Below are 22,248 nucleotides of genomic sequence, written 5' to 3'. Positions count from 1 at the left end.
TTATTAGAATATATGCACTCTTTGTTCACCTTGATTTTTGGCCTAATCTAAGAACCATGCAGTATGAAGAATCAATTCTGTAAATTTTATTTATTATTACAGTTGTTGTTTGCCTGAACTATTACAGGTATTATTCAATAATTTGTGATAAGAAAAACCAAGGTTGTAGTAAACGTATAGCTACTGATGAAAGATCTATAACTGAATGTGGCTGGCCCTCAAAATAAGAAAACAAGTTCCCATTGTTGAAATAAATATGATAAGGCTGGGTGCGGTGGCTCACGCTTGTAATCCCGGCACTTTGGGAGGCCGAGGCGGGCGGATCACGAGGTCAGGAGATCGAGACCACGGTGAAACCCCGTCTCTACTAAAAAATACAAAAAATTAGCCAGGCGTGGTGGCGGGCGCCTGTAGTCCCAGCTACTCGGAGAGGCTGAGGCAGGAGAATGGCGTGAACCCGGGAGGCGGAGCTTGCAGTGAGCCGAGATTGCGCCACTGCACTCCAGCCTGGGCGACAGAGTAAAAAAAAAAAAAAAAAAAAAAAAAGAAAGAAATACGATAGCTATCTTCTGCAGTGGGGATGAAAAGTGATTCTAGTCTGTCATTTGAAATATCACAGATGGGGACTGGCTTCTGTCACATTCAAGGGTTAACATAAATTTATGTGGTATTCAAAGGTTAATCTATACAATGCAGCACCCGAATTTAAAATTAATGGTAAAACAAGATACGTTATAATACATTCTGATCATAATTCTTTAAAACAGTAAGATAGATAAGATAAATAAATATATCAAGCTATTTAAAAGTAGGTATCTTTGAGTGATACTACCACAGGTGATTTCCCCAATTTTTATTTTTTTGTTTTTCTAATATTTTTTAAATGGGCATAGATTACATTTTTTTTTTTGAGACTGGGCCTCACTCTGTTGCCCCAGTACGGAGGGCAGTGGCATGGTCATAGCTCACTGTGTTCACCTTGAACTCCTGGGCTCAAGCAATCCTCCCACCTCAGCCTCTCTTTGAGTAGCTGGGACTACTGGTGCACACCACCATGTCTTTTAAAAAAAAAAAAAAAAATTCTTTCATAGAGATGGGGTCTTGCTATGTTGCTCAGGCTGATTTTGAACTCCTGGGCTCAAGTGATCCTTCTACCTCAGACTGCAAAAGTGCTGGGATTACAGGCGTGAGCTACTGTGCCTGGTCTATTACATTTTCTTAGTGAGGAAAAACCCAGAGTGATCCTTTGGATTCTGTGTTCTAATTGGACAGTCCTTGAGAAGTTATGTATATGTCCTTTAAAAAAGTTTGTCTAATAAATTAGTGAGAAGCCATTATCTCCCCAACCCATAATTAAATAAGTAAAATCTAAAATACAGATATGAGTTATGCCACAGTTCTAACACACTCTAAAGAAGTATAGTGGAAAATAATACATAGAAGTTAACATTTTTGTCTTGAAGCCATTAAATAAATCAACACTTCAGCCTGGAATTTTTTTTTTTTTTTTGAGACGGAGTCTTGCTCTGTCACCCAGGCTGGAGTGCAGTGGCACGATCTCGGCTCACTGCAAGCTCCACCTCCCAGGTTCACGCCATTCTCCTGCCTCAGCCTCCCCAGCAGCTGGGACTAGAGGTGCACGCAGCCACGCCCGCTAATTTTTTTGTATTTTTAGTAGAGACGGGGTTTCACCGTGTTAGCCAGGATGGTCTCGATCTCCCGACTTCGTGATCCGCCCGCCTCGGCCTCCCAAAGTGCTAGGATTACAGGCGTAAGCCACTGCGCCCGGCCCAGACTGGAATTTTTTAAAGCCCTAATTTAGCATTAGAAGCTCGCATATCTCAGGCAACGGTAAAAGAATTAAAAGAAAATTAGTTAATATTGAATGATAAATCAGGCCATATGCTGACATAAAAATCTATTATGTAACTTGAGACAGAATTTTACACTTTTCTTCTAGTGAGAACCAAATGAAAACATATTATTGACTTTCTAGTTGCCAAATAAAAGATGAATTTTGAATGCTTCCTAAAGAATTCTTTAAATTTTGTAACCCAAATATCTTTACTATGAAAAATGCTCTTTGCTTAATTTACTTTTCAGGAGTCACTCTAGTCTACTGTTTCTGATGTGAAATATTTTATTCTGATGACTGAATTCTTTATATAACTAGAAGGAGAAATAATTGTTTACATATAGTTCAACATATTTTAAAATTAAATGTAGTTTTAATTCCGAAACTTGTGGTCAAACTAATTCTTCTACTTGTATTCACACATGTTGATATTTGGCCTGATAAGACAAAATCATAGAAGTGTAAGAATTAGGGGGCCAGGTGTGGTGGCACATGCCTGTAATCTCAACACTTTGGGAGGCAAAGGCGGAAGGATCTCTTGAGCCCAGGAGTTCAAGCACAGCCTGGGCAACATGGTAAAACTCTATGTCTCTACAAAAAATACAAAAACTAGCCGAAAGTGATGATGTGTGCTTTTAATTCCAGCTACTTGGGAGGCTGAAGTGGGAGGATCACTTGAGTCCTGAGAGGTTGAGTCTGCAGTGAGATATGATCACACCATTGCACTCCAGCCGGGGTGACAGAGTAAAACCCTGTCTTTAAAAAATAAAAATAAAAATAAATAATTAGAGTGGAAAGGGGCTCTAGTGACTACTAGCCTTCCCACAAGAATCGTGCTATGATTTTTTTTTTTTTTAACTTCTGGACTCCACTTGCTATGTAGTATGTCTTCCAATTTAAAAATATATATTCAAAGGCATATAACTATCAACGAAACTTGTTCAGTAAGAGATAACCAATATATACAGACTTGGTATATTTTCAGTCAAAAGTAAAGAAATGGGATGTTTTAGTTAGTTTTGTCACTATAGACAAATACATAGTTTTTATCGGGACTTTTGTAAAATTGAAAATAACTTACAAGTACTTTTCCCTTATCTATTAACCTAAGGATCAGGAGACCCTTGGTTGGGAATGATCCATCTAGTCCAACCTTCTAATTTTGCATATAAGATGGTTCTGAATTTAGAGGTTTGATTAATCACGAAAAGGAGAAAATGATCTTTCTCACATACATTATATTGACCAATGAGGTGATTCTAGAAAAACTATGCTCTGTGAACCAAGTAACCTGGTAAGTATAAACAATTTAAATCCAATGAAACACAACCTGAAGTGAACTATTACCACCAATGATAAAAATAAGAAATGTTTCACATTTTAATTTTCTTTAAACCTTTTTTTATTTAGAGATTTTTCTGGTAAGGAGATATACCATAGGAAAGCAATTTCACTGGCAGTGAGGTATGTATATACTCTACCAAAATACTCCTTATTTTAACTGTTTTTAACTTTATTTACATATGAAGCAAAGAATCAATGCATATCCTTGGTTCAACTATAGTATTAGCCATACTACATGAAATAAAATGGTGCTTGCATACAAAAACTTGTTGTTTGTAAAGGAATCTGATTTCAGATTAAAATACCTAATTTGTTTCTGGAAAAAATTTTTAAAAAGAATCACAATTTATCATGACCAAGACACCTGCACCATATTTTCCATTCCTCACAGCACATTTATTTCAGTAATTCTGTTATGTCGGTTCTTAGCATGAGCATAGTGTTACACGATTTTCGTACATATAATCACATCCAAAACAAGTTCTAAAATTTAAATTGTAAACATTCTCATCATATGTAGAAATATTTTAATTGGTGTATTAAGTTTTGCTAACTGATCAAATTTGGAAGATAATATAAATGAGAACGTCTATTCTAAACTGTGTAGTGAGCATTGTTTATTAATTACATTTCTACAATGTTAAATAAAGTAAGAGGCAAACCTGTCCTGTAAGCATGTCAAATTTTAGGTAAAACATTAAAAAGAAATAAACCTGTTAACAAAAGAATGTCTTGCAATAAAGAACATTAGATTTTTAAAATCTATTATGATACAAAAATGTAAAGGGTAAATAGCATCTTTGTTGACAAAGTAGGAGGTAGCATGGATGCACCACTTTATTGTCTGAGAAATGCAACTGGAGTAAAGAATATTTCCTTACCACAAATAATTTCCAGAACTATGTACATATTTCTTTTAGAAATACTTGTTTAAACAAATCTCCCTCCACTTTTTAGTATAAAAAAAACCGTTCCATGTGATTTTAAAAAAAACACTTACACATCTAGATAGAATAGTACTCTGCCCTATTTGAGTGAACAGTCTCAAACTATGAAGTACATGATATTTAATGCCCTAATTTGAGTAAATTTAGTCAGCGGTTCTTGGTATTATACAAAACACTAAATACATACAAACAAAATATAATATCTTATTTTTCTATGCAAGTCTTGTGGGGAATAAACAGAGCCTTGATTCTGGTAACACCGCAAAAAACATAATTGTCCAATAAGTCTGTCTATAAGTATCCATGTGCAACAGTTTATTAATGGCTGCTTACATGTACTGCTCTTTTACTGAGTGAACACAGTTAACCAACAAAACTTCATAAACCTTAAAAACACATCTTCCACCCTATATAAAATATATAGACTACTTACTGTTTTAAGTATTCAATTTGCTCTGATGTCACTGTAATTCACTTTCCCCCCATTTTCCTGCTTTAGTATTTATAAACATAATTTAATGTGGCTTAAAAAAAAAAGAATTTCAAATTTACATCCAATTCAAATTGGCTATTTAAAAGGTTTCCTGGTTCTATGAAGCTGCTTCAGCCATTAGCAGAGAAAACGAAGTTTCTGTAATGGAAGCAGGCTTTTTAAGTAGTGACGTGACTTCCACCATGCCAGCTCCAGTCCGTGGAAGATTAGCGTTTACAATATGTCGCTGTAAGTGCTTAATCCAGTCTTCCTGAACAGACAAGGGTCCTCGAAAGACTAGGCCACAAAACCTACAGAAAGATAACAATTCTCTTAACATGACCAATTCTCTTTCTTTAAAACCAATTCACATAAAGTCCTAAAACATAAGGAATAAACTTTATCATATTTTAAAGACAGCACTTGATAAAGTTTCTAAATAAAGTCAAATGATTTAATAAAACATCAAAACTCCCAACTCATATGTTTATTAACAGCTATAATAAACTCCAGTAATCTTTGTATAGGTGGGAGCATTATTATGTTAAAATTAACATCTACACATCTTAGTTCACTTGAAACAACAACTATTACTCCAAAATATGTCACTCTTTAGAAAAGACCCTTCCCCAATTTAGCATTCCTTAAATTGCATTGTGTCTATGTTTGTTCATGTGTGTTGTGTGTGAGTGTGAGTACGGAAGAAGGCATGACTCTGAGGGGAGAGAAAATGTGTTCCCAACAAGTGAGAACTCAAGACAGCAAAACATCTAACCAAACAAAATTAAACCATACAAACCGAATAAACACAAGGAAAGCTAGATTTTTCTTTTTTATTTTTTCTGAGGCAGTCTTGCTCTGTCGCTCAGGCTGGAGTGCAGTGGCACGATCTCGGCCCACTGCAACCTCCACCTCCTGGGCTCAAGCAATTCTCCTGCCTCAGCCTCCCGAGTAGCTGGGATCACAGGCACCCGCCACAAAGCCTGGCTAATTTTGGTATTTTTAGTAGACACGAGGTTTCATCATGTTGGCCAGGCTGGTCTTGAACTCCTGGCCTCAAGTGATCCACCCATCTTGGCCACCCAAAGTGCTGGAATTACAGGCATGAGCCACCACACCTGGCCAAGCTACTTTAATAAATCACGGTAAAATAGATTTACATTACTATTGGCTAATGTAAAAAACTTGATTCATTAGTTGTTGAAGTACAGGATAATGTGAGCTGAATTAAGATTTTAAGCCTATCTCCAAAAAAGTTCATTTATAACTTGATTGTTGAGAATGCACATTCTGGCACAAATTAAAAATCCCAAATGAAATAGCTAGTATGTTTCAAAGCAAAGTATGAAGAAACTGATCAGATTTGGCAATATAGGCATATACCTGCATCGGAGAATGTAAACCTCGTCAGCACCATGAGGTAATGTTAGCATTTTCTTCTTGCTTCCAGATCTTGACCTTGATTTCTTTTGCTTACAATCTAAGGCTAAAAAGGGGAAGAGAAAGACTTAACATTCCTTATATATTTCAAAATATACATACACACATTTTTCTAGAGAGGTCAGACCATCTAAATCAGTTTGAAAAAGTCTGCATTCATTTCCCTATTCCCTGAAGCATGCATTCAACTTGCTGATTCTGTAATAGCAGTAATATTATCTATACTGTACAGCGGTATTATGTGTACTGAAGAATACTATCTGTATTCTTCCTGTACTGCCTTTTCAAATAATGTTTTACCACACCAAACTAGAACTGAGAAAATGTAACTAAATAACTTGAAACTACTAAATTGGTCAATTATTACAATAATGGTAATCTTTACTTTTATAATCATACATAATTTTAATATCTGGTTTACTCTTATTTCTAGAAAAATAGAATCTTTTATTTGAGATCATTAAATTAAGTTTGCATTTGATTAATGCTCCATTAAGTAGGACTTCTATACTTGGAAAACTCAGTAAGGGAATATGGACAACGTAATTAAAAGCTCAATGAAAAATCAATTTTCATAGTGATTCACCATGAATTCTATAATAATAAATAGCTTTTAAAATTGTATGGTGGCCCCACATTTGAAAGGACAAAAAAAGCTCAACTTTCATTTTTGAACTTAACTTGTATTGCATATACAATAATCAATTACGCAGTAAGTTTTATTTTACTAGAAAATAAATATAAATCCATATTATCTCACGTAAGTTTACAATTGGATCTGATATTTAATGCTAACTATTCTTTACATATTTTTCATTTTACATTTTCTCCAACTCTTATTTTAAAATGTGATTTGAAAAGGTAAAAAAAAATTAAAATAGACCAAAATTTTAAGTGAACTGTTCTTGAAATTTTTCCATTACTTGACTTTTCCTTTATTTATTCTAAAACAACCTGATTTTAAAAAGAAAAAAAAGGTATTTTTTATAGGTAGAAATAGATAGCACATAACATTTTATAGGTCTTTGAATACAGCTACACCATTTCTTTGGACAAAGGGATGATAGCAATCCAGGGTGCTGCTGGTCAATTAGCAGGAAGAGAAGGTAAGAATTTATCTGTAGGGATCCAAGTGGGGAGGGATACAAATGTTACAGAAGAGTTACCCAAATGGCTTTTCTTCCATTATCCTGCGATGTGAAAAATTCCCTGGAAAAATTCTAAGTAAGAGAGAAGGAACTGGCTATTCAATGTCTCTGTGAAACGAATTGTTCAAAGTCCAGATTCCAAAAGAATAGATGCTACTATTACAAAACCAGTAAACATAGTTCCTTAGTCAAATGGCAATGCTAACAGAAATGTCATACAGAAAATTCAAAACCACAAGAAACCTAAATCTCATTGAAGCCACTGGTTTCAGCTTCCTGTCACCTGCCTATTCAAAAGTAAAATCTAGGACACAGTCTTTTTCTGTTTATCCTTAGAAGAAGAGTCTAATAAGTAAAGAACTACTAGAAGTCAAGTTAGGTATTAAAGAATGGGTAATTCAAAACTAAACAATCAAACTCTGGAATAGAAAAATCTTATAAGGATCTTATTAGTTATCTCAGTCAAGAGCCTGGCATGTAGTAGGAACTCAACAAATACTTCTGCAGTAAAAATAAAGCAAAACTCAGTAATTTAACCATTGATATTTAGACAGCCTATGAATGAAAATGTTTTACTCCCATTTAATACAGGTATTACTTCCGTACAACATTGTGCATCATTTGTTTAAATATGTTGCTGCAGTCACACATACTTCATTATCCTAGATATAAATCACTGACCAGGCCAGCTTATGTACAGAAACTAGGTTATTCACAACAACTACAAGAGTAAAATACTTTGTAACCAGTAGGAAAAACCTTTTTCCTAATCGCTTTGGTGAGCAATCTGAATTTAAGTGGGTTATGAGTGATTCATATACTAGAAATAGAGTTCAGGGAACTCAAAGAGTAAGTGCTACTAGATGTCAGCTATTCTTTCCATTTGTAAAGATGGATCCTTGTCTGTGTTAGGCAGAATAGAGCAGGCATTTGGTGTATCATAAGATTACAGGTAGAATCTTACTTTGATGAGCTTGCTGGTTGTCAAAATTGCCACACTGTATTCAAACTCCTTTTAAAATGCAAATAAATTACTGTAGGATACAAATAGAATACATTACAACAACCCTTAAAAATTTGTTCACAGAATGTTAATGTTAGGGGTGTAAAGCAAATTGAGGAAGAGGGGCAGAGGATGGTAGGGAAATATGCAAAAGAACATTTTATCAGTTACAAAGCATTTAAATTTACATGTTGTTAATATTTTTAAAATGGAACTGGAAATGTTTATTCTAAAATACAGAAATATTTTTGGCTTTTTCTTTAATAGGGAAAAAAGAATTATTTTATGGCTTTTGATGCTTTATGGACTGTGGAAACTCTTAAGTTTAGGCTGTTTTATGAATGATCAGATCTAAACTTGAAATGAGATTGACATCATTTTTGTAGCAATGAGTATTTGAAGGTATTATGACCTTGGAAAGCAGGACAACTTTGCCAGCATAGGACTGATCAATCATCTCCAGAACCCAGGGCTCCAAAGTTAAGGTTACAGAATCTCATGCACTGAGAATCCCTAGAAACTTACTCATAAAGTTAAAATATTAAAAATCTGGGATCTATGGAAATTGAAATCTAAATGCCTCAGTGTTTTAATATCTTCATCAATTCTAGATTATCTCCTGAAATGTTATATTTTTGAGCAGGTGAAACATGAGCATATTTTACAATAGTTTTTTCTAATGCCAATATCCAACCCCACTCCTGTGATATTGCCCATACCTTTGGGAAAATCTGTTTAAAATTGAGTATTTAACATATTAAAACTGCACAAAAAGGAGACACATCTATATAGGACCCTCTACATAAAAGGATGATTTACACAGAAAATTTCAATAAATGAAAAGGATGAGGTACAAACATGTCTGTTATACCAATATTCTCACTTAAGAGATTTTATTATATCTAGAGGGAAAAGTAGTTTTGTTCTGGACTGTACCAGTAGCCACTATAACATTAAATACAGATCACTAACACATTCAGTTTTAATATAATGCAGCTCATCAATATCTGTGATAAACAGCCAAAGCTTTAATAGAGTTGTTTATATGAATAATCTGCCAAATAGATAACTTTGTTATACAAAGCCTTTTTTTGTAATAGGATTTTATTTGCACTTGTTAGTGACCAAAAAACTCCAAGCAACTTAAAAACAAAAAACCCACACACTCTTTTCTCTTTACAAAGTATTTTAAATCTAACAGTTTCTATACTTTAAATATATTAAAAAATTATTTTTAGAAAGTATTAATATTCTTTTCAAGTATAAGCTTCTTTAGAAAGAAACAAATCCAGTCATCCAAACCTTCCTAAGATTACTATTCAGTGGGCAGAAACTGTTTAAGTGATCAATTTCAACCAAAAGGCTGTCAAAAATCTTTCAAGTTACCTGATTTATAAAAGATCTAAATTGCTACTGAGAATATTTTACTTATATGGAGAATAAATTGAGCTGTAAGGTCAAATGCAAAAAAAAAAAAATAGAATATACCTTTCAGTAAGATATTTGTCTTGGTCAAATACAAATATGAAAGAGAAATACAATAAACTTATGAGTCCTCAAAAAGAACACCACACTGCTATGCTATGAATACGACGACCAATGATCATGACGACAACAACATGCCAAAGCACTAAACCAGATTGGTGCAAAGCAAATAAACAGATAACACAACACATAAAAATTCAAGTCTGTTTTCTGAGCCATTATTTAGCTTTATACAAAGAAGATTAAGAATTTACTTTTGACTTTGACATTAAAATCTTTTGCTCTTTCAACCTTTCTGCCCATTTTATACAATAATTGCTTCAATGAGTTTCATTTTCTTTTTCCTTCACGATATAAATGACCCAAGAGAATGAGATTTCATAAAAAACATCTGGAACTTCTTTGATAAAGCACACCATAACTAAATTAACATTCGCCACCAAAGTATTTTTATTTGTAATCATTCTCACCTGCCCAATTACTTAAAAGCCTTGTTTAATCCGTTTCTTTTCTAATTGGTTGCTGGTATCTCTAGCACAAAGTGAAGCAACTGGGTTATCTATACCCAAAGTAACAGGCACAGTATACCCCTATGAGAGGGAAGAAAATTTCTTCTCTAAGTGGTTGGCCTGTATAAGTTTGGTGGACAATATTAGCTATGAGCTCATTCAGAACTACAGTAGGAATAAACATGACACAAACAGGTAAATCATCATTCCACCACTATTAAAAAGTTGGTGATGGAGGTGGTGGTGGCAGTGGTGAGGTGGGAAGAGGATGCACACATGCCAAAGGGTACACAAGTGTAAGATAGAAAAATAAACTCTTTTTTTTAAACCTTTATTTTAACTTCAGGGGTACATGTGCAGGTTTGTTATATAGGTAAATTGTCATGGGAGTTGGTGTACAGACTATTTCATCACCCAGGCAATAAGCATAGTACCTGATAGGTAGTTTTTTTCATTATCTCCCTCCTCCTACCCTCCACCCTCAAGGTAGGCCCCAGTCTGCTGCTCCCTTCTTTGTGTCCATGTGTTCTCGTTGTTTAGCTCCCACTTATAAGTGAGAACATTCAGTATTGGTTTTCTGTTCCTGTGTTAGTAATAAATTCAATTATAACTGTTGTCACTAATCCTTCAACGTTCATAAGCCCCAAGCATATAAAAAGACTGCAAATATCATTTTCTATCCTTTGGCCTCAACTGAAAAAGAATCAGGGCCCTTTTTTTAGAAAAACAAACAAACAAACAAACGAACAAACAACATGCTAGCTTGTGTAAAACAGGAATGGGGTAGAGAAAGCCAATTGTTGAGAAGCCAAAGTTTCATTTATTCAGCTTTTATCTTTCTTTCTGTACAAAGTGCCTAGGAGACCAGCTTCATGGGTGTCCAACTTGGGCAGTCATATAGGGAGAGCCCCACACTCAGTTTAATGCTCTACTATTGCAGTCTTGAAACTATTCATTTTTGAATGGGGTCTACCACATACTCATTTTGCATTGGACTCTGCAAATAATCCTGGGACCTGAGTATCTATTATCATAAATGAGAAAGGCTGCATTCAGTTCCACCCCTCAATCTCTTGGCCCATTCAAAAAAAAAAACAAAAGCTATTAAGAGAAAAATTAAATCCCCACTCTACACAGTATTAAAATTGAAAAGGACTCCCCTACTCCTACCAACATCAGTTCTTTGCTCCTAGCTATACCACTTCATTATTCCCAAGATGAGCAGTTTAAGTTATAAAAAGCAATGTTTCCCTTACAATCAGGAATGAAGTATAAAGATACACATTTGGTAACCTCAAAAGTATTTATTTTCATCATCATTTTCCCTTGAAATTTTCACTCTAAAATTGGATAATTTTTTAGTACCCTAAATAACTTTCATTAATTTTTAGAGTTTCCACTCCCAATGACTGAAAAAAAGATAAGTAACTCAATCACACAGCAATCAGTGGCAAAGTTAACTAGTTCCTGCATGTTTTAATAATCTACCTGGAAGAGGATGAAATGCAAAATACCTGGAAAGCAGATTTCCTTTGCTTTAAGAATTAGGTTTGCGGTTTTACAATTATTAGTCCACAAGGACTGGTTGCTTGAGTTTGTCCTACAAAGTAGGAAGTTATATTATGCATAGTCAACAGCCTTATAGTTCAGAGAAAGAGTTAAAGGAAATGGAAGTAGCCTTTTATTTAAACTTGAATGGATTCAGTTAAAGAAAAAGTACAATTTGTAGAAGACTCCGCTATTTCAAAATAGAGGCGGTGATTACTAAAGGATATTTTGAGGAAGTATTCTCTATGTAAAGGGAAAAGCTAGACATAAATATGATACTTCATCACACATTTTTATAAACAGGAATTAGAGGCAGGCTAGTTTTACCAGCTTGCCCAAAGCTAAAAAAGCTAACAATATCACAACTACAAGTGGCTTACTGGTCAGTTAAGAGTTGATAGGATAGCAAACGTATCACTTCTTTGTGGTAACAGGTAAGAAAATAACATTTAAAATTTTCTTTTCAAGTAAGTTCGACTTGTATGCTGTTTTATTAAGCAAAATAGGCATTAGCCATCAACACCAACCACTTTTCTAAGACAGATCTGAAATGAGTATAAACATTAAAGTACATAATGACAATCTGCTTTAAGTCACTTTTGTTTAGAATTACAAACAAAATAATCACAGTCCCTGTCCTCTAAAATCTCCGTATTTCTGATACATCATTTCAGATGTAGTAACAATAATTGTTCTTGATCATAAAATTAGCTAAGAAAACCACCTAACTTTAAAATTTCCTTTATTTTCAATACAACCATATTTAACTTAAATTAGATAGGACTCACAACAATATAGTAGTAAATATAAATGGCACAAATCCATGGTCGCAATGCATCTGATTTGGCTTTTTATAGTTCTCAAGAGCCTTTACACATTCCAGCCAAAATTCAAACTATAACTAAACATGGTATTGATCAGGTATTTTCTGTTTTAGCCAACTTCCAGCTAAGCTACAATTAAATACATAACAAGAATTAACCTCATTCTTCAAACCCTAGGCATACCAAAAAAAAGTAAATTCTACTTTTCTACTTTTTTCTACTTCCGCCATAAGTGAGGAACTACCTACCAACAAGCCGTCCTTTTGCCCTAACCTCCAATAGAGAAAGTCTTGAGTGTTATTTTATTATTTCCATAAAGTCAATTAAAACATTACCTAAAATTTAGTTCTGGCCAACCACATGCCTTGTTATATTATAAGGGCTTATTCTATCTTAATCCAGATTACAAACAGCATTCAAGAAATTCATGTTAGAATTGAGAGAAGGAAAGCAGCTCAGCAGTCAGCTATGTACAGTATGCAAGATTTACCAGGCCCAGAATGACTGCAGTAGGGGACTTCAGTCACTTGACTCTCATGCCCCCCATTGAGGGGAGGGCAATTGTTTAAATTAGGCATTCACTATGTTCCTGACCTGATGCCTCACCCATTATTTTTATGTTCCTGAAATCTGTGATACAAAGAACAATGTATAGCCAATCGATAGCTTACATTATCTTAATGTAAATTCTTGGTAAATAAACATAGAAACCGCCTTTTTTCTTAAAAACTCACTTGTAACTGCTGCTAATCACAGTGTATATCCAGGGCAACTTGAACCTATGCTCCCAGGTGGCCATCCTCAAGCTTTGGGCTTGAATAAACTCTATATCTTATGATATTTTCTGAATCTCATTATTTAAGGCTTAGAGAATAAAAATCATAGCAAACACAAACATTGTAACTGAGGATAGAATTAGATACATTTAAAATGCCCAAACATATATTTAAAAAAAAAAAAAAGCAAAACCCAGAAACTTAGTAAATAATTAAACCAATAGTAATGCTAGGAAACTAGACAAGACTTGCATGAAAAACAAGATGTCAGTCAAAATAGATCACCCTCCTTTTGGAACCAATGAGCAGCAAAAAACAAGCATCATAAAATTTAAGTATTTTATGCTACAATGGTGTAACTCTTAGGCTATATTCTCCTAAAAACAAACTTACTGATTCAACAAGTGTGGTTATTTGCTTTTGAGAAATAAAAATAAAATTCTAAGTTCTACAGCAGACTGAATGGACACCCTTCTCTTTGCCAAGGTGACCCCAGAGAAATCTTAAAAATTGAGTTCGCAGCCATGATGAGACAGGAGGTGAAGCAAGTCTCATTAGGTCTCCTCCCTCACTAACCACCATAAAACTTCCTTTCCTAAGAGTTAAAAAGAAACCAACCCTTTCAAAAGACTTGCTCCACCACTGATATCAACCAATTGCCTAACTCAGAAGCCAGACTCCCCTCTGTTTTTGTGGTTTTGAACGGACCAGCATTCCTTCCTGATAAGAGATCACCAACTGGTTCTAGCTGGTCCACAAAGGCTGCACATAGGGTGCCTATGAACTCTGTTTTACCTTTTGACATGTAAATCCTAATTTTACTATGATTAAATGTTAGGTTGCCACCTCAAAGTGAACATGGGATGTATGTAACATGGAGTTTGCACACTAAGCATGTGTGTACCCACTCATGAATATTCATAGCTCCTCCTATAACCTGTTGAATATGTATACTTATCCAACTCATTCAACATAACTTCCTGTCTCATCCTTCCTCCTTTGAAGGGCTTGCTTTTGGTCTCTGTCTGAGGATACACTTCCAAGCCTGCAGGCTTCAAGCTTTCTAAGAAATAAAGCTCTCTTTTCCAAATTTGTAGATCTCCTGCTTTTAAGATGACACTTTGTTATAGTGGATAGCTGGATGATGAAGTGTTGCTAGTAAATGACAGAGAAGTAATGAAGCCTGCCCTTCTACCAGACAGTCACTCAGATTTAAAATCTTGAGCCATCTCTTATCTCTAATCTACCATATCCTGCTTATTTTATTTCCATAATATTACCCATACTTCTAGTACCACTCTTTTTACATTCTTAATGTCACTGACCTGGTACAGGACTCTTAAAATGATCTACCCTGCGATTTTTCCTCCTCTCCACCAAATCCTTTATTTAAAAAGCAATTTCAAAAGCATTACACAAATTCTATATTCAAATAGTTCCCCATTATAAAGTTAATTCCAACATCTTAGACTAGCATTCTATGTCATCTATCTGACTCACTTTACCAGTCCAACTCAATTCCCTTAACTCCTACTTCCTAGTATTTCTAATAAACTTACCACATTGTCCCACCTTGCTCCCTTCTTCAGGCATTTCTCTTCCCCACCCCTGACCCCCATTTCCATTTCAGTTAGCTATACATCAGGGTCCATTCAAATGCTAATTCCAAAAGCCTTGGGAGATCCTAGTCTAGCTGAAAGTGTCTTCCTCTTTCTCTGAAATTCCACAGTATTTCATGCATACCTCTCCAATGGCACTTACCAATTTGTCTTGTATTACAGTTATGCATATAGGTGCTTCTACTGTATTGTAAGATCCAATGTATCTCTGCATACTTAGCACAGTTGGAGGTGAAAAAAAATGCTTGTTGAATTAGTGAAAAAATCAGCCAATCATTTTTTAGTATGGTGGGGAAATAGCCTAATTCTTGCTGGAATAATAAAACAGTAGAGTATCTATAAGGGTTACCCAAAGTACTAGATGAAATTATATCCAAGCTACTCAAGGCAAAAATAAGAACAACGTTTTAGAGCAATAACCACCAAATTGGTTAGGAAAAATCAAGTTATTAACAATTAAAGGACTATTCTTCAGTCACCTAGAGAATTTACTCAACTCAGATCATTCATTACCTTGCTAATCATTTATAAATGATATGCTACTGTGCAGATAAATGTATACACATATATGCTCTTAATGAAGAACAGTACTATAGAAGTAAGTTATAGCTAAGAAATACAAAGACCCATCTTTTCACTGTCTCATGAATGGCTTTTTAAAATATAAGTTTGACCATACCATTCTCTTATTTTTCTTCTCTCTCTCTGCCCTCCCTCTCTCCCTCCCTCCCTTCTTCCCTTCCTCCCTTCCTCCCTTCCTTGGAGATGGAGTCTTGCTCTGTTGCCCAGGCTGGAGTGCAATGGCATGATCTCGGCTCACTGCAACCTCCACCTCTCAGGTTTAAGCGATTCTCCTGCCTCAGCCTCCTAAGTAGCTGGGATTACAGGCACCCACCACCACGCCTGGCTACTTTTTCGTATTTTTTAGTACAGACAGAGTTTCACCATGTTGGCCAGGCTGGTCTCAAACTCCTGACCTCAGGTGATCCTCCTGCCTTGGCCTCCCAAAGTGTTGGGATTACAGGTGTTAGCCACCGTGCCTGGCCTATTTTTCTTTTGTATTTATTTATGAGACGGAGTCTCACTCTGTCGTCCAAGCTGGAGTGCAGTGGCACAATCTTGGCTCACTGCAACCTGCACCTCCCAGGTTCAAGCAATTCTCTTGCCTCAGCCTCCTGAGTAGCTGAGATTACAGGTGCGTACCACCACACTTGGCTAATTATAATTATTATTATTTTTTTTGAGTTTTGCTCTTGTTGCCCAGGCTGGACTGCAATGGCACAATCTCGGCTCACTGCAACCTCTAGCTTCTGGGTTCATGCAATCCTCCTGCCTCAGCCTCCCGAATAGCTGGGATTACAGGCACGTACCACTACGCCTGGCTAATTTTTTGTATTTTTTTTTAGTAGAGACAGGGTTTCACCATGTTGGCCAGGATGGTCTCATACTCCTGACCTTACGTGATCTGCCTGCCTCAGCCTCCCAAAGTGCTGGGATTACAAGTGTGAGCCACCATGCCCGGCCCCCTTATTTTTAAAACATCCTTTAATGACTTCCTAATTTTTTTTACCAAGCATTCAAAGCACCAACCCCACCTTTCTGGCACTACAATTTTCTCAAACATCTGTAACCAAATCTTCTGACACTTGAACTCCAAGTTTCACTCCTGACACTTGAAGTCCAAATTTCATCCCTTTGTGTCCACACTATGTTCTTCTCTGCCTGAAATGCTCTACACTTCATCTTGTCTTCCTAAAACTCTACTGCATCCTTCAAGTTCAGGGTCTGGCTGAAACCATATAAACCTTTCTGTAATAGCATACTTGATCTTTTCCCACTGGGTTATGATTATGTTTATGCAGCTGGCGTGCAGTATCTTTACTGGCTCAGCGATGAGCACAGTCTTGGTACAAGAACTCAGACTTGTGTTGAATGAATAAAATTTTGTGTGACTGCTAGTTTTGTTGTTCTCTTGCATTTAAAAAGTGACAAGAAACACACCAGCATGAACTACTTTTATTCATTTTCTTTTTCTGTTTTTTACAAGCTCTAATTCAATGAGACAAAAAGTAAGGGCATCAGAAAAAAAAGGAATCTCAATTCCCAGCTCCCCTCAAAAGGAGGCTTAGACTAAAATAACCTGAACCCCTACAACACTTAAAGCCAATATGCCATTTAGTTGTATACTATCTTGCACAGTTTTCAAATTTTGATAGTTTTATTATGTTGTCAACAATCCTTTCCTAAGTTCTCTGACAGCAGAGACATGTCTCGTACTTTTCACATATCCTCCCTCAGCCCAGTCTGGAAGAATTATCAAGGTGTTTGCTTTAAGCAGAAGCAAGTTCACTCATTTGGAATTTAATCTTAATAAGAAGATCAAAATTTTCTACTTACACTCTTTCAGGCTGAATGAACCACTATGAAAACATGCAATTTTTCAAACATGCAATACTATATTATTTTTTAAAGACACTACAGCGACACTCATGAATGAACAAATAATTTAATGCACATTGGGAAGCTTTCACAATACTACTTTTTCTATCACATCAGAAAGTGCTCCCATAGCACATTCCACAATGTAAGAATGACTTTTCTAGTGGCTTACAAACCCATTCAGCACCTGACACTGTGCTATATGTTCATTAGTACTTGTTACAGTCCTGTGTGGCCAATTATATCATTAAAGCTGAAAACAGGCAAAAGAAACCTACTATGATTACACTTAAAAGTAGATGGTATGAAAAATAAAACACTGACTTGATTTTTTAAAAATGTTAATATATTGCACTAGTGGTATTGACCTCATCAGAAAAGTCAGATAATTATGATGGATAAGTCATTTGTTGTAGAATAGCAACAATTGGGCTTTACTTCCAAAACGTATCAAGAAAGTGTTCTGGGTTCTTGGCTGGGCACAGTGGCTCACGCCTGTAATCCCAGCACTTTGGGAAGCCCAGGCAGGTGGATCACCTGAAGTCAGGAAGTCGAGACCAGCCTGACCAACATGGAGAAACCCCATCTCTACTAAAAATACAAAATTAGCTGGGCGTGGTGGCGTGTGCCTGTAATCCCAGCTACTCAGGAGGCTGAGCCAGGAGAATCACTTGAACCTGGGAGGCAGAGGTTGCAGTGAGCCGAGATTGCACCATTGCACTCCAGGCTGGGCAACAAGGGTGAAATTCCATCTCACACATACACACAAAAGTGTTCTGAAGATAATGAAATGAAGCCCCTCCCAAATATAATAATATTTTTCTTGCATTAATTTTTAAATGAGTAACTAGAAATTTCCAATTACTTTAAGTCCCAGAGGTTAAGAGGTTAGCATTTGATTTACAAAAGTGATCTAGAGAGAAAAATGTGGATAGAATGAGAATCCTGCTCATTCACCTGCTGCCACAGAAGAGTTATGACTTCTAAGATACTACTACCATTGGTCAGTACCAACCCCTAAGAGAAAGAGGCAGTTAGGGCACTGTCTTCAATCTATGATAGTGACTTCTTAGTGGGTAGCAAATCAATTTACTGGCTCATGACCAGCATTAATTTTTCACAACAAAGAATATAATAAAAAAGAAAATATTAAAAGTGCATTTAGGTGAGTGAACAAGGAATTGTGTGTTTGTATTAATGTAAGTTTGTATATGTGGTCAAGATGTAAAATAAAGTCCCAATTAAAATGCTGAATGCTACCATCATTGTTTCTTCTTTTCAAAAGATAACAACATGCTGTCTACCATAGAGAAGCGTTGTGGCATTCATCTGACAGATCTACTTCCTTTAACAACATTCTCTCTACTCTGACTGTATTTCCCTTTCCCTACCTGTTGAAATTCACTCTTATTTTGACCTCAAAATATATTTTTTTTCCTGATTGCAGATTAGGTTGATAGAATATGCTTTACCTTAATTTTAAATGCTTTAGCAATTTTAATAACCAGGATGATTAATTTATCATTCAATCCAGGACACTTATGAGAGTAAAAGAGGCAATAGTACTTAGGTGTGACAACAAGGTAAACTAGTATGTATAGTCACTCCATTAACAACTTAATAGAACTATGTTCTTAATATTGCTAGCATAAAAACACATCATTTAATTAAAACATTAGGTACAAAAAAAGCTAATCAGTAAAATAAAAAGTCCAGAAGTAATTAATATAAGCTACATTATAAAATTTCAGTATTTAATGAAAACTATATAATGTTCTTATTAAACTGTATAGAAAATTAACCAGAAAAAATCTGTATCAGCATGTAAAACATTAAAGAGAACAAAATCTCAAAAAAACCCTACCATTACTGCATTCTATAAATAACTAGAATAAACTCTTGAATAAGAAGTCTGCCTTAAATTTACAATATAGGATATAAAATAAACCCTTTGATTCTAGTCTACTTTGATAAAGATTGATCGGGGAAAGGAAGTAAAACAGCTTCATAAATTATCTACAAGTGAAGACACATAAAAATTATTAAACAATTTATTTGAACCTACCCAACAGAAAATAAACTGGGACAGTTCTGGGCAAAACTTTAATCTGTGAAATTATTCTTTTATGACAATTTAACTGTCCCAAGTCTGCCTACCTCTTCCAAATCTTCAATTCTAAACCTTTCCTATTTCCTCCATCGGTTCCTTTTACAAATATTAGGGAAGATAATGACCCCACAATTAGTTTTGCTATTATGCAATTCTTGCATTTTAAGCATCTTCTGCTCTTTAAAAAAAAAAAAAAAGAACTTCTTAGGGCTTCTGATTCCTAGTTCTGTTTCTACTTTCCTTTTATTTTATTTATTCCATTTTAAGCATCTTCTGCTCTTAAAAAAAAAAAAAAAAAAAGAACTTCTTAGGGCTTCTGATTCCTAGTTCTGTTTCTACTTTCCTTTTATTTTGGCATCTCTCCTTTCTCAATTTGCTACCAGACAAATTGATGATAGCCTTCAGGAGATACGCAAAGCCTATACACAGAAAAATTTTTATCTGAGAACGAATAAGTGCATGTTTCTGGGATGGGGCCCACAGCTTTCATGAAATTCTCAAAAGATGTCGGTGACTCCAATAAAGATTGAGAACCATCACATGAGTAGAAGTATTTAAGTCACCAGTAAACAGGTATTTTGGGAAGAAAAGGGGTATCCTTTTCAGTGTATTCAGGATACCTGAAGAGATTATAAGTTAGAAGAAATATTTTTCTTCCCTCAAAAGGTCACCAGTTCCCACAGAAGAGACCAGGAGCTGGTGGCTTCTAAGAAGGCTTGAAAGTTTATTCTATCACAGGTAACCAATAGCAGGCCTTTACCATTTAGTCTGCGGGTATCTAAGCTTTGTATTCAAGAGTGGACCATACAACTTAAAATCTACATGAATTAAGACTGCTTAAACTAGAAATACACATACTGGACGTGGTTAGGGAGGCTTTATTCCTACCTATTTTCCCTTTACATTGTTCCAATTTTGTGATATACTAAGGTAAGATTTTATAAAAATGAATTTGCATTTTATTCATTAAAAGATCATGTATTCTTGAAAAATGATGCCTGTTACTCATATGAATTAATAAATCACTTATAATAACCAAGTGGAACCTTCTAGGGCCATAGGTTTTTAGGACCACTGCTTTGTAACAGTGATATTGATATGGGGGATAATTGGTATGTGGAGTTTGTAAATACAACACAGAATTCTCTATTTGGAAAACAAAAAAGTTAATAAAGCTTGAAAAAAACTTCTTAGTTGGCATGAATAAGCAGCAATGACATCTGTGTAGCTCTACTGATCAAGAATTTTTTTTTAATGAGGGAAAAAATGTTTCAGAATTTCCAAGAAAAAGAAGCGTTAGTTTTTAAAGTTTCTCAAAAGTGGCTACTGGGTGTGGAAAATATGACCCTAGGCTTTCTTCAGTTTCTCATTTTCCTTTTCTTTGCCTAGGACTGCCAAACACACGCTTTCTATTTCCTAGTACTGCTAATATTTTGGTAGTACTTAATCATATTTTTAAAATAACACCCTCTTTTATTCTTCAGGACCTAAATATATTCCCAGTCATCCTACATTACTTTTCTGATAATGAAGATTTTTTAGATAATCTTCATAAATGCATTCTCGGTAAATGGAGATTTACTACCAGTTATTTATAAGTAATTAATCCTGTGTTTTGCAGAATTTTCAGATGAAGTAAAAGCATTTTTTTAATGGACTAATAAAATCTGGACTGGAGATATCTTGCCTTATTGGATATTTGCATAATCTGCTTGAATAATCAGAATGGAATATTAAGTCCTCCAAAGTCTAATTTAGGCCTAAGCACTTCTTGGATCTCTGCTCTTTTTAATTAGACTCTTATTTATTCAGTCTTCACTAGAATACTCCCCATTTTAAACCCACCTTCAGGCCGGGCTCGGTGGCTCACGCCTGTAATCCCAGCACTTTGGGAGGCTAAGGCGGGTGGACTGCCTAAGGTCAGGAGTTCGAGACCAGCCTGTCCAACATGGTAAAACCCCATCTCTACTAAAAATACAAAAAAATTAGCCAGGCATGATGGCGTGAGTCTGTAATCCCAGCTACTCGGGAGGCTGAGGCAGGGGAACTGCTTGAACCAGGGAGGTGGAGGTTGCAGTGAGCCGAGATCGCGCCATTGCACTCCAATCTGGGTGACAGAGCGAGACTCCGTCTCAAAATAAATAAATAAACAAACAAATAAACCCACCTTCATTTTAGAATTTTCAATTGCTTATTTTTATTTCAATTTCTTATTTTAAAAATAAATTCAAAATAGGCCGCCTGTGTAAGGTAGAGAATAGTGATTAAAAACAAAGATTAGGTAAGATAGCTCTGATTTGAATTACAACCTTGCTACTTTTATTAACTGTATAAGTTTAAGCAAATTAAGTTCTCTAAGTCCTAGTTTCCTATAAAATAGAAGAGAATTCCAGTACCTACAACTTGTATGGCTGTTGTAAAGATTAAATGTTATGCGTGTAAATTGCATAGCACAGTGCCTGACACGTAGTAAATGTTCAATAAAGGTTAGCAAGTATGGTAACAATAATGATTTCCCACTTGTACAGTCTCTTACTTTTATTGTCCCCCACCTCTAATGTCTGCAATCACTTGCCAAGCCTGATAAAGGTGAGGGGATATAAAAATTATAATCTCAGAGTAGGAGGCCTAATCCAGTACACTAAAACTCACCCCGCTCCTCTCTTTTTAATATAAATTGTCAACATTCATCCCTGGTCATTTGTATACCAAGTTAAGGAAGAATGCAA

At 35.4% G+C, this 22,248-nt stretch overlaps 1 protein-coding gene across 12 annotated transcripts in view; it reads right to left on the bottom strand.

Moving 5' to 3' along the window:
* Positions 1 to 3,347: 3,347 nt before the first annotated feature.
* Positions 3,348 to 22,248, bottom strand: part of ZNF644 (zinc finger protein 644) — a 108,907-nt gene continuing 90,006 nt past the window's right edge. For all 12 annotated transcript variants that reach the window (XM_058439588.1, XM_058439593.1, XM_032155385.2 and 9 more), the window contains 2 exons: positions 6,002 to 6,104; positions 3,348 to 4,929 (listed from right to left, as the gene is read on the bottom strand). In XM_058439588.1, the coding sequence (XP_058295571.1) occupies positions 4,737 to 4,929; positions 6,002 to 6,104 (296 nt within the window). In that variant the 3' untranslated portion in view covers positions 3,348 to 4,736. The remainder of the gene's footprint in view (positions 4,930 to 6,001; positions 6,105 to 22,248) is intronic.

This window comes from Hylobates moloch, unplaced genomic scaffold (genome assembly GCF_009828535.3).
Source record: "Hylobates moloch isolate HMO894 unplaced genomic scaffold, HMol_V3 SCAFFOLD_5, whole genome shotgun sequence".
In the NCBI taxonomy this organism is placed as follows: Eukaryota; Metazoa; Chordata; class Mammalia; order Primates; family Hylobatidae; genus Hylobates; species Hylobates moloch.
Note: the sequence above shows the minus strand (reverse complement) of the source record. Positions and strands in the feature narration are given on the sequence as shown.